We start from the raw sequence: 14,670 nt of genomic DNA, 5'->3' as shown, positions 1-14,670 counted from the left end.
AATAGAAAACTTTTGTAACATTATACATGTCTTTACTGTCCCTTTGATCAATTAAATGTGTCCTTGCTAAATAAAGTTTTTTTTTTTTTTTTAAACCTACTGACCCCAAATTTTTAAATGGCAGTGTAGGCCTATATTTACTTATATAATAAGTATATTTAGTGTAAATATATAGTGTATATTTACATAAGCACCCATCTGTTAAAACTACAAACATCCCTTGTTCATTTCAAATGGCTTTTTAAACGTTTCACATAAGAATGCATGATTATATAGTTTAGCACTCATTATACCAGGATATTTAAATGCCAAATTGACCAGATAAAATGAAGTATTCCAGAGGGTGTGTAATAAGAGATGATAATTCCTGCTCTCTGGACTGTAGTCATGGCCTTGTCGAGCTTGAGCATCTGTGACCAACACTCAGCCGGTGCAAGGGTCAAAGGGAATCAGAGGATGAATGTCAGTTTGCCCTTTCGCACACAGCAGGAAATACTTAAGTTTCTCTGCAGTTTCCAAAGAAATAGCAGTTCTTGTTTTATGCAGTGCTAGCATGATGCTGTGAGTGACCCTAATTAGTTTATCCCATAAAAATGGTCTTTTTACTCTAAAAAAACTATTTTTAGCATTTTTTTTCTAATCTTAAATCTGATTTATGCTACTAAAATGCAGTGAACAGAATCTAAAGGATGAAAAAGCAAATGCTATGGCCGCAGGCTCGAAAACTGACGAAGGTCTCATTAGTCTGTGCAGGTTAAATGACATGGGACGTTTCATCAATTGCAGAATGTACCACATGCTCTAATGCCTGCAGACACATTTAGTTTGTGTCTGTGAAGAATTTAACAAAAAAAAAATGCTTCCATATGGAGAGCATTAGCTCTATACGACATAAATCAATGAGTCATTTTATGTGTTCAGAGGTTAAAGGGATAGTTCACTCAAAAATTATAATTCTGTCATTAATTACTTACCCTTATTTTATGTACCCTCAACCTCATTGGTTTTTGAAGCTCAACCGTGCTGCGTAACATGAGAATGGACCTCATTGGTTCTTACAGAAGATCAAACGTGCTGCGTAACATGAGAATTAATCTCATTGGTTTTTAAGAAGCTCAAACGTGCTGCGTAACACGAGAATGAACCTCATTGGCTCTTGCTGAACCTCAAACGTGCTGCGTAACACGAGAATGAACCTCATTGGTTCTTGCTGAAGCTCAAACGTGCTGTGTAACACGAGAATTAACCTCATTGGTTCTTGCTGAAGCTCAAACGTGCTGCGTAACACGAGAATGAACCTCATTGGCTCTTGCTGAACCTCAAACGTGCTGTGTAACACGAGAATGAACCTCATTGGTTCTTGCTGAAGCTCAAACGTGCTGCGTAACACGAGAATGAACCTCATTGGTTCTTGCTGAAGCTCAAACGTGCTGCGTAACACGAGAATGAACCTCATTGGCTCTTGCTGAAGCTCAAACGTGCTGCGTAACACGAGAATGAACCTCATTGGCTCTTGCTGAACCTCAAACGTGCTGTGTAACACGAGAATGAACCTCATTGGTTCCTTACTGAAGCTCAAACGTGCTGCGTAACACGAGAATGAACCTCATTGGTTCCTTACTGAAGCTCAAACGTGCTGCGTAACACTAGAATGAACCTCATTGGTTCTTGCTGAAGCTCAAACGTGCTGCGTAACACGAGAATGAACCTCATTGGCTCTTGCTGAACCTCAAACGTGCTGTGTAACACGAGAATGAACCTCATTGGTTCCTTACTGAAGCTCAAACGTGCTGCGTAACACGAGAATGAACCTCATTGGTTCCTTACTGAAGCTCAAACGTGCTGCGTAACACGAGAATGAACCTCATTGGTTCCTTGCTGAAGCTCAAACGTGTTGTGTAACACGAGAATGAACCTCATTGGTTCTTACTGAAGCTCAAACGTGCTGCATAACACAAGAATGAACCTCATTGGTTCTCGCTGAAACTCAAACGTGCTGCGTAACACGAGAATGAACCTCATTGGTTCTTGCTGAAGCTCAAACGTGCTGTGTATCACGAGAATGAACCTCATTGGTTCTTAAGAAGCTCAAACGTGTTGCGTAACACGAGAATGAACCTCATTGGTTCTTGCTGAAGCTCAAACGTGCTGTGTAACACGAGAATGAACCTCATTGGTTCTTGCTGAAGCTCAAATGTGCTGCGTAACACGAGAATGAACCTCATTGGTTCTTGCTGAAGCTCAAACGTGCTGTGTATCACGAGAATGAACCTCATTGGTTCTTAAGAAGCTCAAACGTGTTGCGTAACACGAGAATGAACCTCATTGGTTCTTGCTGAAGCTCAAACGTGCTGCGTAACACGAGAATGAACCTCATTGGTTCTTGCTGAAGCTCAAACGTGCTGCGTAACATGAGAATGAACCTCATTGGTTCTTGCTAAAGTTCAAACGTCAAAAGTCTAAATTCTAAACTGCTCAATTGATATAGATTAGTTTTACGATCTCTTTATGATCTCTTACGATTTTGCAGTGTCAAACAGAGTAACTATCAATGGAGGGACAGAAAGCTCTCGGATTTCATCAAAAAGATCTTTATTTGTGTTCTGAAGATGAACGAAAGTCTTACGGATTTGAAACGATATTTTTGGGTGAACTTTCCCTTTGACCTTCACAGTAAATAACCATAGGTACGGCCACCTAGACAAACATCCGAAAAACTGACACTGTTTTTCCAGCACCTTTGCCAAGCATTTGGATCACAACAGTCGTCCCACCTGTGTCACGAGTACAGCGGTCTTCTGTCTACAGGTATAATCTACTTTTCATTAAGAGCCCCACTGGCCTGCTGATAGGAGCAGGTGTATGTGTGGCTTTATCTGTACGTTCATGCGCATATAAACGTAATCATACGTGAAGGTTTCAGACCGACGGCCCGTAAAGATGGTGTCGCCGTACCTGGCGTGCAATCTGGGCGCGCGGCTTTACCTGCTGTTAGGAGCAATTTGCGCTCCCTGAAATCAAGCGTCAAACTACGTTGCCTAATATGATTTTAATCCTCCTTGACCTTAAAAAAACAGCAGGGTCTTGGTTTTGATGAAGTAATACACGAGACCCCATCGTTTCTGAGTCAGAGGAGACGCAGATGATCCTCCATATGTAGGTGTCTGATATCCAAAGAGTTTTGAAAAAATGTAAATGCCAAAAGCTTCTGCAAAAATACCATAGTTTGGGGGTAAGGCAAGCATCACTATATGAACAAAATGTGCTGGGGACAAGTACATTGTTTAGTTTAGAGTATGAAAAATTATATTAATTTACATTTAGAATTATATATTTAAATTGTAATAATATACATTAGCAGTTTGCAATAATTACGAGTTGTTCAAATCTAGTAAAAATAGTAATATTGTGAAACATTACAATTTAAAGAACTGTTTTGTATTTGAATATATTTTAAAATGCAATTTATTCCTGTGACCAAAGCTGAATTTTCAGCATCATTACTCCAGTCTTCAGTGTCACATTATCCTACAGAAATCATTCTAATATGCTGATTTGGTTTATTTTCAAATATTATACCTTATTATAGTTTTAAATTACTAGCACCACCTCCACTAGCATAACTATTTTTAGTGGAAACTGTGGTTACCATGGTAATTTTAGTTACGGATGATCTCTGTCGACCCCCAGTGTCTCTGAGACGTCATTGCAGTAATTGAGCCTTGCGACTTGCCGTAGTTTAAACATTAATCACATGTATGAGTTGTCAGGAAGAAGAAACAAAAGCGGTTTTTAGGCCAGATCAGAGAATGCCACCAATGGGCGATGAATGATGTCGCTGCGCGAGCGAAGTGTCCGCAGGTGACTCACCTGTGCGAACCGGCCGCGTGCACGCGCTAACACGAGTCATGCAGAATACAGTCCTCGTAGCCGGAGCAATGTGTAAAGAAGCAGGATACGGATCAGGAATGGAAGAGTAACGTTAGCTGATACATACACCTGATCCGTGTATGCCATGGGGAACTGCTGGGCTCAATGTTTTGGGCTCTTTAGAAGGGAAGCAAACAGGATACAAAGAGGAGGAGGGTGAGTCAGTCATGGGCTTGTTATTTCATATGAAGTTGCACCAGCTGTGATCTTTGGCAGCATGACTCGCCTGTTGTCAGGTGCATTGAACACTCGTATAGCCGGTGAACAGTGGAAAATCTCTGGATCTTTTTTTAAAGGAATGTTCTGATAGATATCAATGCAGCTTAACTGTTACATTAAATACGCAGAGTTTAGGTTGAAAGCAACTGATATCAATCCCATTAGCAATGTTCATTTCGCGAACGAATCGTTCCTTTTAAATGATTCACCTGAACCGATTCGCATCGAGTTTGTAATTCACTTCACGGTTCCGGACAATAGTTGACATATGTTATTTATATTTTGATAAGGGGTGTAATTATTTAATTATAATATTTAGTGGATACATTATAAAATGCGCCACACACGCATTTCTGTTTTACGCTTTTAAGCAATGATTCGAATCTGTTCTCCGATGGAACCGACTCGCTTGAATGCCTCGGACTCATCAACGCTACTCTAGTTTCCGCATTAGTTGAGGTCTGATCTCAGGACCCCGCCCAGAGTCCTCTTGTGAATCCGCCCTAGGACATCAGCTTTGGGCCATTCGCCATTGTGTGTAATTTAGCTATATCTGAATTTATTTGTTGGATCTAAACTAGTACCAGGCATGTTTTATACTCACTATTTTTATACTATGTTGTCTGTTAAGTCTTAGATTATTACTATTTTCTCTACTATTTAAGTCTCCATTTGCTGTTTTACAGAATAGAATCTCAGATTTTTTTGTAACCGCAAGTGATGATATTGGACAATGCTGTTACTTAAATAATTGTATATATAAAATAGTTTATTATGCTCTGTCAGGAGGAAGTGAATGTTACCTCACATAAAACCAGCCTGACCTGATGATTTGATTGTTTTTTTGTTTGTTTGCCAATAGGTCTAAGTACTTCAAAAGTACCACAGCTGGGGAACACTATACCATTGAGGTACAGTCATCATAATTTATTTAAAATGAAAAATCAGATATAAACATTCTCATGGCTGTGCAGTTTGAGTGACATCCATGCGTTCTGTTACAGTTTGAGAACCTTGTGGAGAGCGATGAGGTGAGGACACACTTACAGAAACACTCAACTTCTTATAATATTCCTCCTTTGCTTAGATGTAAACACTTTTGCCTTCTTTTCCAGGGTGAGAGCTCGCAAAGCTGCCCCAGGTATGGTTTTATTTAATCTGGACTCTTTTGGATTTTACTTTTATTTACCTGGATACATACAGTGCACTCAAGTAAAGCGGTATGCACTATAGAGCAATAGTTCTTGTTTCCTTGCATTTATTTTCAAGATCTGAGGTGAATTATCCATTGTCTTTTTCAGTCTGGCTATAAAGGTCACACAAAATGATATTCAAACTCGCATACAATTATTTTAACAATTAAATAAGCACATAATTAGTGAGATTACCATTGTCATACTTCGTATGTTGTTCCAGCCACGACGTCGCAGAAATAAAAACCATTTCTGAAAACTAATTTTCTGTCGCGTGTCGCCATTGCTGTTGATTAGGGCAACAAGTCTGATTAACAAGGAAAAGATGCATATCATATGTGGATAGGACACGGTGTAATTCATTTTTAAGACTTTGATTTCAAGATAGTGACATCAATTTTGTTGCATCATTGTGAGCATTTTAAACTGTTTATGGATATTATGATGGATATTGTGCACAAAAAGTGCAAGACCGATTTCTAATATATTGATTTCATATTTGTCTGTCTCTAAAAGTCACTTAAAGAAACTATATAGATGGTTGCTGATGGTCAGACTGTCTTTTCCTATCTACATGGTTGGCTCTTGGCTTAGATAGGCTGTAAAATTGACCAGATCGTCAAGACCAAGTTAGGAGGACTGGAATGAGTCACATTCCTCTCAGATCAGTGCATCACATGGCATGAGGTCACACAGATTTTGATTGGCTGAGGGAGACTTTGAACTCTGCTGTCTCTTCTGTCATTGGTCCAGACCCATCAGCGAGGAGGAGATCGGCCACTTGAAAGAGCAACGCTACACTGCCATCTCAGACCAACAGGCGCTGATCGACAAAAAGCTGAAGGCAGAGGTACGGGAGGTCGCATCCGTACCTCCATCATCACATGTGCCCTGATGAAATGTTCACAATAAGACCAGAGAAGAACAAGAAACTTGTTTATAGTCTAAACAAACATTTAAATGGTCAAGGTCAAAAGTTGTTGCCTTTAAGTTAGAGCTTACATTGAGTTTATGGTTTCATTTGTTGTTTTCCATTGCTTTGGTTTTCACCCCTGCTTTTATTTCTGAGTTTAGTTAACCTTCCCTTCCTGTTGTGATTTTTGCCCAGTTAGTGGCAGAAGAGGAGAAGTTAAGGCTAGAAGAGGAGGCTGCTTTTGCAGCCCAGCGCGAGGCAGCGCGGCTCGCTAAGGAACGAAAGCTAAAGGAGGTGAGGCGTTCGCACTGAGCACGCCCAGCCCTTCTCTTAACCCCGCCCACTTACCTTCAGCCACACCCTTCTCATTTATGACATGCCTTCAGTTCTAATTTATAAGTAAAAATTCTGATTTGAACAGGAAAAAAATTGCTTGAGTTTGTAAGTTATGCATTGTTTATCATATATTTGTCTTTGAAACATTTATAGATTGTGATACGCAATGAATAGCCGAGATCGAGGACTTATAAACAGGATTGAAGGCTCTTAATGTTGGTCCAGCATCAAATATCGATCAACGTATTGTGAATAAACTCAGCACTTAATGCTGATAAAAACAAAATCGATCTGCTTCCAAGAAAACCTTCTCCACCTAAAACTAACTATCCTAAACTACATGTCTCTCATTTCCTCCTGTTTTTATTAGCATTTGTCTTCTTAATTTGCCCTCATGTCTTCTGTTCATTTTTATTTTCTCTAATTTTCCTTTCTACCATGATTTGTGTGTTTGACCATCTGCTAATATTACATATGCTGTCTGTTTCCCAGTAGGGCACCAAACTTTGGCACTAACAGTTAGAAATAATTTTAGCCGTGTTTTTGTTGCTGTTTTTGAAAATCTGAGCGATACCATAGCACTTGGTGAAATATTAGTGGAAGTGAGTCAGTCGTCTTTCTTAAAATGTTGTGTTTTCAGGGAAAGCAGCAGCCACAGAGGACCAAACCCAGGTCAGAATCAGAGAGCAATGACCCTCGGCACAAACCGTAAGTTCAGTCTGCCCTGAAATTAATGCAAACGGTATTCAGGGACCCAAAAGAGTTTTCGAACACTTAAGTCACACTTACAAATGTATGAGTGTCATTGCATTCGACACAAAATATCAAACCAAGTAGCATGTGGAAACAAATGAAGCTAGACTTCTATAGAAATATCTTCCTATTTTTGAGCCATTAAATTTGAAAAATATAAAATTAAAAGAAAAAAAAATATGATGAAAACAATTAAAACCTTTACTGAAAAGATTAAATATTTCACTCGTTTACCTTCATGTCATGTGACCATTAGCCATCACCAGAGAAGTGTGAATATGTTGTTAAATTATTGAAATAATAAAATCTCATGGAGACCTTCAAGAAAACATCAAGTTGAAGGAGTTCAGCTGACCAAAAAAACACATTTTGGTATCCCTCCATTAAAGTGTGCTAATGGTGTTGAATACCAAGAACAAAAATCAACAGGCTAAAGAACACTTACACAAGGAACTTTTGCCTATGAGCAAAAACAACTAGCCTAACTAATATACATTTCAAGCATTATTAAAGACGAGTGAACACACTAACTAAAAAACAACACATAATCAAATTAGCAATCACACAAATAAATACACCTGAACATAGATACGTTTGAAATAAACATTTAAACATTTTCAGGTATTCAGGTACAGAAACCATCATCAAATGTTAAATAACACAGCTCTTTATAAATAAAATATACATTACAAATATAGTTACAAAAGTTATTCAGTCAAGAACTGAGTGAATTTTCTTTGTCTTTAGTTGTTTGATTAAAGGGGGGGGGGGGTGAAATGCTCATTTTCACTCAATCTCCTGTTAATCTTGAGTACCTATAGAGTAGTATTGCATCCTTCATATCTCCAAAACGTCTTTGGTTTTATTATATTTAGAGGTGAAAGATTGGCTGTACCGAGTCTTTCCGGAAAAAACCGAGCGTCTGGGGGCGGGCCGTGTGGGCGGTGTGCTATAGCTGTGCTAGCTGTGCTAATTGGGGCGGCAGTGGTTCAGTGGTTCATGTAGGATGTCTACAAACCGAAAGGTTGGTGGTTCAATCCCCGGTTCCACTTGACCAAGTGTCGAGGTGTCCATGAGCAAGACACCTAACCCCGGCTGCTCCCGACGAGCTGGATGGCGCCTTGCATGGCTGACACCGCCGTCGGTGTATGAATGAGTGAGTGAATGGGTGAATGTGAGGCTATGTAAAGCGCTTTGGTGGCCATAGGTCTGTGAAAGCGCTATATAAATGCAGTCCATTTACCATTTACCATAACTGATCTAACAACAACACAGAGAGACATTTGAAGTAGTTTACTCACCGTGACTGCTCGATCCTTAAGCATTAGACGATCTGCAAATAAGTCGATCTGGGCTTTGTTTATAAAACAATCATCGTCGAAATGCAGGGAACAAAGAGTCGTGCACAACCTCCGTTGATGCTTCGAAAAAACAAACTCCATCCACTATTCCCTTAACGCTGGGTTCTTTGGGAATCTGTGCAGGGTTGTCTTGCCCTGCCAACCAAAAACCCACTTCTTTGGTGACATTGACTTCCCTAAAAGCCGAGCAGAGCGCTTTGAGGTAACGTACTGCTTTCGCTCTCTTCTCTCTCTGGTCTGCGAGTGCGCGCGCGGCCGCGGAGAAGTGCCCTTAGGACCCATATAAGGAAATTCCGCTCTATCTTACGTAAGACAGAGCCATACTCGAAAAAAACTTTCCGAAACTTGTGACAAACCGGAAGGAGTATTTTTGGAACAAAAATACTCCTTCAAACGTACAACTTAACTTTTGAAACTTTGTCCATGTTTAGCATGGGAATCCAACTCTTTAACAGTGTAAAAAACTCAGTATGCATGAAACAGCAATTCACCCCCCCTTTAACGTTCTTATAGAGACGGCAGCAAGAATATTAGACTGCCGTCACTTTAAGAGCTGCACGGATCCAATATACAGTTACGTGTTTTCTTTGTCAACTGTTTACATTCACTTAAGACATAACCAACTGTGTTTACGGGAATATTTCGACTTTGTGTATTTGTCCGCTCAAGTGCGAAAAGACGCGTAAGAGAACTGTTCAGTATCACACACTATTAAATATAATAGGCGGCTTTCTGTGCTCACATTTTGCAGACAGATGAGGCAACTGTGTGTGTGTGTTTCCCCAGCAAAGCGTCGGATGGAGAGTTCGAGGTGTACCTGCAGAGTGTGAAGGCTCAATCTGAAGCATTTCGGAGTAACCGTGAGTTCCCATTAACACATTTCAATTAAAAAATCTATTAGAATACATGTATTTAAATGGAAAAAAAGTATTAATCTCTAAATGCTAAAATGTGTATCGACTGTGTCTGTGTGTGAAGGACTCAGCTCTGAGACGAATGTGGTGACGCCGAACACAGAGAGCAGCTGGGACTTCACCAGTAAGACTGACGCCACCTCACTGGACCTGGAGTGGGAGGATGAGGAGGGTGAGTGACTTCACGGAACCGATAACATTTGCGTCCTGCATTCAGAAATCATTTATGAGCACTATACAATCTATGAAGTCAAGTCACAATATGCCAATTTAAATGTTGCTGTTTTGCAGTTTGATACCGTTTGCTTTAAATGTCACATCCAAGCCAGGCTTTAACTTTGACATTTGAGTGTTTTATTGATCTTGGTTAATGTGAATTTTAACATTTACAAATACAAAAATAATCAAAATGCAGTCTTTAATGCAGTGTGAACTAACACGAACAAACAATGAACCACTGTATAATTTTTTTAAAAGTGCTTCTAGTATGCTTTTTCGGATATTCCCTTCATGCAGTGTGTGATATAGCTGTTTGTGAATGTAAAAGGTCGGCAAAGTTTCAAAGTGCACAACAAATAAAGTTATTGTATCCCAAACGAAAGAACCAATTCTGAACTGCCTGAAACGAGTCATTAGTAATTACAGTCTTACTTTTTTTTACATTTTGATGAATGGTAAATTTTGTACAGGGACCTGTATTAACAGAGCAAATAGGGTCCATGTGTCTTTACTGTAATGAATTAATATGTGGCATTACACAGGAATGAACCGAATGGGTCCGGCATGGGAGCGTTCCAAAACGGAGGAGGACATTTTACGGGCGGCGCTTCGTCCTGGCGGGAAACAGCTGGACAGCGGACCCACCTCCACCTCTGAGGACTCCAACGCTCTGGAGTGGGAGAACGACTTTGTCAGCGCACATCCCGAGGACAGTGGCGATCATGGCGACCATGGCGACGAGGACTTTGAGGGATTTGTTAATCCAGTACTGGACACGCCCACTGAGGAGGCGGGGCATAAAGCCAGCTCTGACCAACAAGAGAGATAGTCTACAGCAAGAGACCGTGAGACCACAGCGATTTCAAATGCCTCGTTAAAAATCAGTGTGATATGACTGCGGACGGTCAGTTCAACTTAATGTATAAAATGAAATTCATAATTCTCAGTGTGAGAGAAATTACAAGAAACAGAAAATGCTTTATATGATTTGTACTGTCATTGGGTGAATATCATGAAAATTGTCATAATTTATCCCCAAAAATATTATACATATTTTCATTATTTTGACTGATATCTTTAATACAATAAAAAATACTGTAATACAAGAATTTCTAACTTTTAAATCAGCCTAAATGAGAGTCGATACAATACATGCAGCCATGATCTATATATATATATTTCTCAATTTAAAACAAATGTGGCTATTTTTTTGCATTATGGTAATGAGAACTGGGTTGGAAATATGCTCAGTGGTCACAATGCAAAAAAAATCGTTATGGATCTAACAGAATGCTTCATTTTCTTTATGCAAAATATAATTCCGTTTGGGATGAATAGTGACCTGGACATGTTCGTGACAGTTTTCATGAGATTCACACCATTAGGTCACAGATTCATTAGGATTTGCGTTCCATGGGTAAATTTGCTCCGGTTTTTAATTAGATGCATCTGTAATTTATTTTTATTCGTTTCATTTTTATAACTGGGTGAGGAATGTTTTCGTTCAGCCTTATTTCAGACGTTTTCATTACAGAACTGAATCAAGTGCAATTTTAGAAGGAGAGGGAAGCTTCTCGAAAGCCACAGATGTTTTCCAGAACCGTCATAACTTTTCTTTTGCATGGTTAATATGATAAGTCATATCAGCCATGATAACAGGGAAAATGACTGTCAGGGAATGTGGCCCCTGGTATGATGCATACGAGACACTGGACAGTTTTAAGGAAAAGACCTTTAGGCTAAAATGCATTGGAACACATTTAAATTAAGTCCATAAGTGCTTTTAAAATAGTCACTGTTTATCTGTCTGTCTGGGTCAAAGGGTTTGTTGTCAACACTTTTTTGGAAACAGTTAGTGTAAACAGCCGGTTCTTTAAACTCTGTATTTCTGAACAAAATGGATCAGAACGAGGGAAAATACATGGTGTGATATGGATCGTCATATTCTACCTCTGGTTTTGATAATCCTGACATTGAATGAATTCATGCTGTCTTACTGTATCTAGAAATGATCAATGATTTGATGTGTATATCGTTCCGAAACATGCAAATTGTTTCACAGTGAAATCGGAAGAAATATTATTTTGCATAAAGAAAATAAGGCATGTTTTAGGAAAATTGTTTTTGACATTGATTGACACAATTTTCATAAATGCTTATTACCATATTAAAACATTCTCTTTCCTGTGATGTGAAAAAGTCAAAATCACAATGGCCTAAAAACATATGCTTTTATTTTCTTTATGGTATGGTATTATCTTTGTTTTTCCATTTAATTATGGGGTGAAATATGACCCGAACATGTTTTTGTGACCCTATAGATGCCATATTGAATTTAATGCGTATGAAAACGAGGCTGTGAGGGATAATGTCTTTACATTGTATAAAGGTCCTTGATAACATGATTTTCACAACCTTTTAAAACTGTTTTATGGAGTTTTTGTACTGAAAGTTTTTCTCGGAAAGACGTTTCGTCAACTGAACAATCAGACTGTTAAACAATGAATTCTGTCCACAGCCTCGTTTTCACTCCTGTCAAAAATTAAAGATGGCATCTAACCTGACTAAGGTCTATAGCGAAACAGCAAGGAACTAACGGTATTAGTATAATGAATAAAACAGGGGTCATCGAATGGTCAGGAATTATTTCTACACAAGAATTTGACTCATTTTGTTTTTTTTTTTGTTTTTTTTTTCTGTCTGCCATAATGAACAACCTCTTCCATTGACCCCCATATTTCCCTCAAATTCCAAATTCAACCCTAATGCTTTTAAATGTTGTCATGAATTCTGATCTGTAATATGGATTGTAAAGCAGACACTAAAGGCCTTTAAGAGTAGTGGAGACTTGAGTCTGTAATCTAGCCTAGTTGTAGATCTCTGAGGACTGATGTGTAAAACATCAGTGCACACAAGAGCTTCTGTACAGCACAATCATGTCACGTTATTTTCTTATTCTACCAGCACACCTCAAAAGAGATGTATTCATGTCATCAGAATGTGAAGTATGTGTGATCAATGCAGTGTTTGTTTTTGTTTGATTATTATTATTTTTTCTCCTCATTTTGAGTCTGTTGACCATGTAAACTCATCCTGTTTGAAGAGTTTGGGAGCATTTGCAAAGATAAATTAATGTTTGTCCATCAGTCAGAATGAAATGGGCAGGTGATTGTAAATAATGTGTAGCTGATGTGTGAAATGATGACATTTGAAAATACAGCCCCATCTGTGTGTTTATGGAGGCATATTTATGTAAATGACAACAAGGTTAGCAGCTTTAACTGATTCGCTAATGGAAACACTGTTACCAGACCTTATTTTGCATTATGACAAGTGCGTATATTGAAATAATAATAGCGGTTTTCAATTTAAGGAAAATAAAATATGTTGAACATTCCAAGAAAGGCTCTGGACTCACATTTCCAATGCACCTCCCAACTCTTCAACAGAGCTTAAACTGTTGCACAATTACATTTGTTGATACAGTATGTTTCCTTGTGTTGGAGGAACATCAATTTTTTTTCAAATTTTTTTTAACTACAATTCTGAGTGTTTGTGAAGGACCTGTCATAATTCAGATAAACTGAACGTAATTACAGTTTTTATTATCTAATCGACAGAACATATTCGGGTTAGATCTGACTGCTAATAAACAAGTAATATTACACCTGTCTGTTTGCATTTTAAATTAATTGGATATTACATGTTGGTCTGTTTCAATTGGGGACAAAGACAAAGAGTATATGGTATTTATTTGTTTTTTTCTCAGTTTTCTTATGTATTTTTTCTTCTGTAGTTAAAAGTGGTATTTTGATTTCCTTTTAATCTCACACACCTTTACTGTTTCGTCCTTATTCTGGTTATATTTGGTTTTCATTATTAGATCAGGCTTCTTTTCAGGCTCTCTGGTATGTTGAAAACACTTCACTATTTTCTCCATACTTCTAATTAATATGATTTTTCATGCATTAATCGCTTTTTATTGCCAACGTGCGAACGAAACTTAAAAAACGAGACATTCCCCGACTTCCTAGGTTGTCTGTGAACGTATGTAGCCCGATTTTATGTGAAGTACTAGGCTGGGACGTTTTTGCCGGGAAAATCAAAAGGATGTGACGTGTAGCCTACGCGGCTACGCGCGCTCCGGAGATGCTCTCTTCCGTTCAAAGAAACATAAAATGGATAACGCTGAAAAAGAGCCATTCTGTACTGTACTATAATGTAAAAGTGGCATGCAAAGAAAATGGATTAATTCAAACCATAGTCTCACATTGTCATATAGTCCCAACTCCCAAATAGCGCCTACTTTATAATTAAACTATCATTACCGCACCATTTTAATGACCTCATCTGTAGACATGATCATGCTGGTGAAATGCAGAACTGGTGCAAACATCTCCACATCGCAATGATCACGTGCTTTCTTAACTGCCGCTTTCTCGCCGCTGTCATTTTTGTTGTGTGTTTATTTTGTTATTGAGTGGAAAACGCGCAGCCCGTTTGTATACATATATATTCATCTAAATGTCACTCTAAGCAGCGTGGACGGCGTCGGGATGTTTGTTAAACGTAGTCTATCTGGCCTATGCAAATGTAATTTCTCTTTTTCCTTCTAGCAAAGAACAAAAAAGTATTACGACGTGTGCACGAGCAATAAGTTGTTGCCTGCAGTTCACTTAACGGCCACCTGTGTCGCTAATAACAAGGAATTTCACAGAGTTCTCTTTAAACAAAGTCCCTGCTTTTCTCTCATGTTTTGATTTAATCCTTTTTATAGAGTAAGGGTAGAAACCTCAATGATAATCTTTAAGATTTTGCTATATTCCTAGGTT

The 14,670-nt window shown here is 38.6% G+C and overlaps 1 protein-coding gene across 5 annotated transcripts; it reads left to right on the top strand.

Annotated features, from left to right (window-relative positions):
- Positions 1–2,594: 2,594 nt before the first annotated feature.
- On the top strand, positions 2,595–12,678 carry ap1ar (adaptor related protein complex 1 associated regulatory protein). Of its 5 annotated transcripts, none has more exons than XM_079893599.1 (11): positions 2,595–2,619; positions 2,736–2,808; positions 5,012–5,060; positions 5,154–5,180; positions 5,265–5,290; positions 6,096–6,192; positions 6,451–6,549; positions 7,232–7,299; positions 9,492–9,559; positions 9,684–9,791; positions 10,381–12,678. In XM_079893599.1, exons 1-11 carry the CDS (start codon positions 2,610–2,612, stop codon positions 10,665–10,667), a joined length of 912 nt encoding a protein of 303 aa, XP_079749725.1. In that variant the 5' UTR covers positions 2,595–2,609; the 3' UTR covers positions 10,668–12,678. The 5 variants fall into 5 exon arrangements, with proteins under 5 accessions (XP_079749725.1, XP_079749724.1, XP_079749727.1 ...); XM_079893598.1 differs by having other exon boundaries at positions 9,492–9,565; XM_079893601.1 differs by lacking the exon at positions 6,451–6,549 and having other exon boundaries at positions 9,492–9,565.
- The last annotated feature ends 1,992 nt before the right edge of the window (positions 12,679–14,670 follow it).

The sequence above is a fragment of the Squalius cephalus genome (genome assembly GCF_949319135.1).
Source record: "Squalius cephalus genome assembly, chromosome: 14".
Lineage (NCBI taxonomy): Eukaryota > Metazoa > Chordata > Actinopteri > Cypriniformes > Leuciscidae > Squalius > Squalius cephalus.
Note: the sequence above shows the minus strand (reverse complement) of the source record. Positions and strands in the feature narration are given on the sequence as shown.

Coding starts and splice junctions, on each gene's coding strand:
- ap1ar (XM_079893598.1), top strand. Junction 5,291..6,095: donor AGCTCGCAAAGCTGCCCCAG/GTATGGTTTTAT, acceptor TCATTGGTCCAG/ACCCATCAGCGAGGAGGAGA. Junction 9,566..9,683: donor TGAAGCATTTCGGAGTAACC/GTGAGTTCCCAT, acceptor CTGTGTGTGAAG/GACTCAGCTCTGAGACGAAT.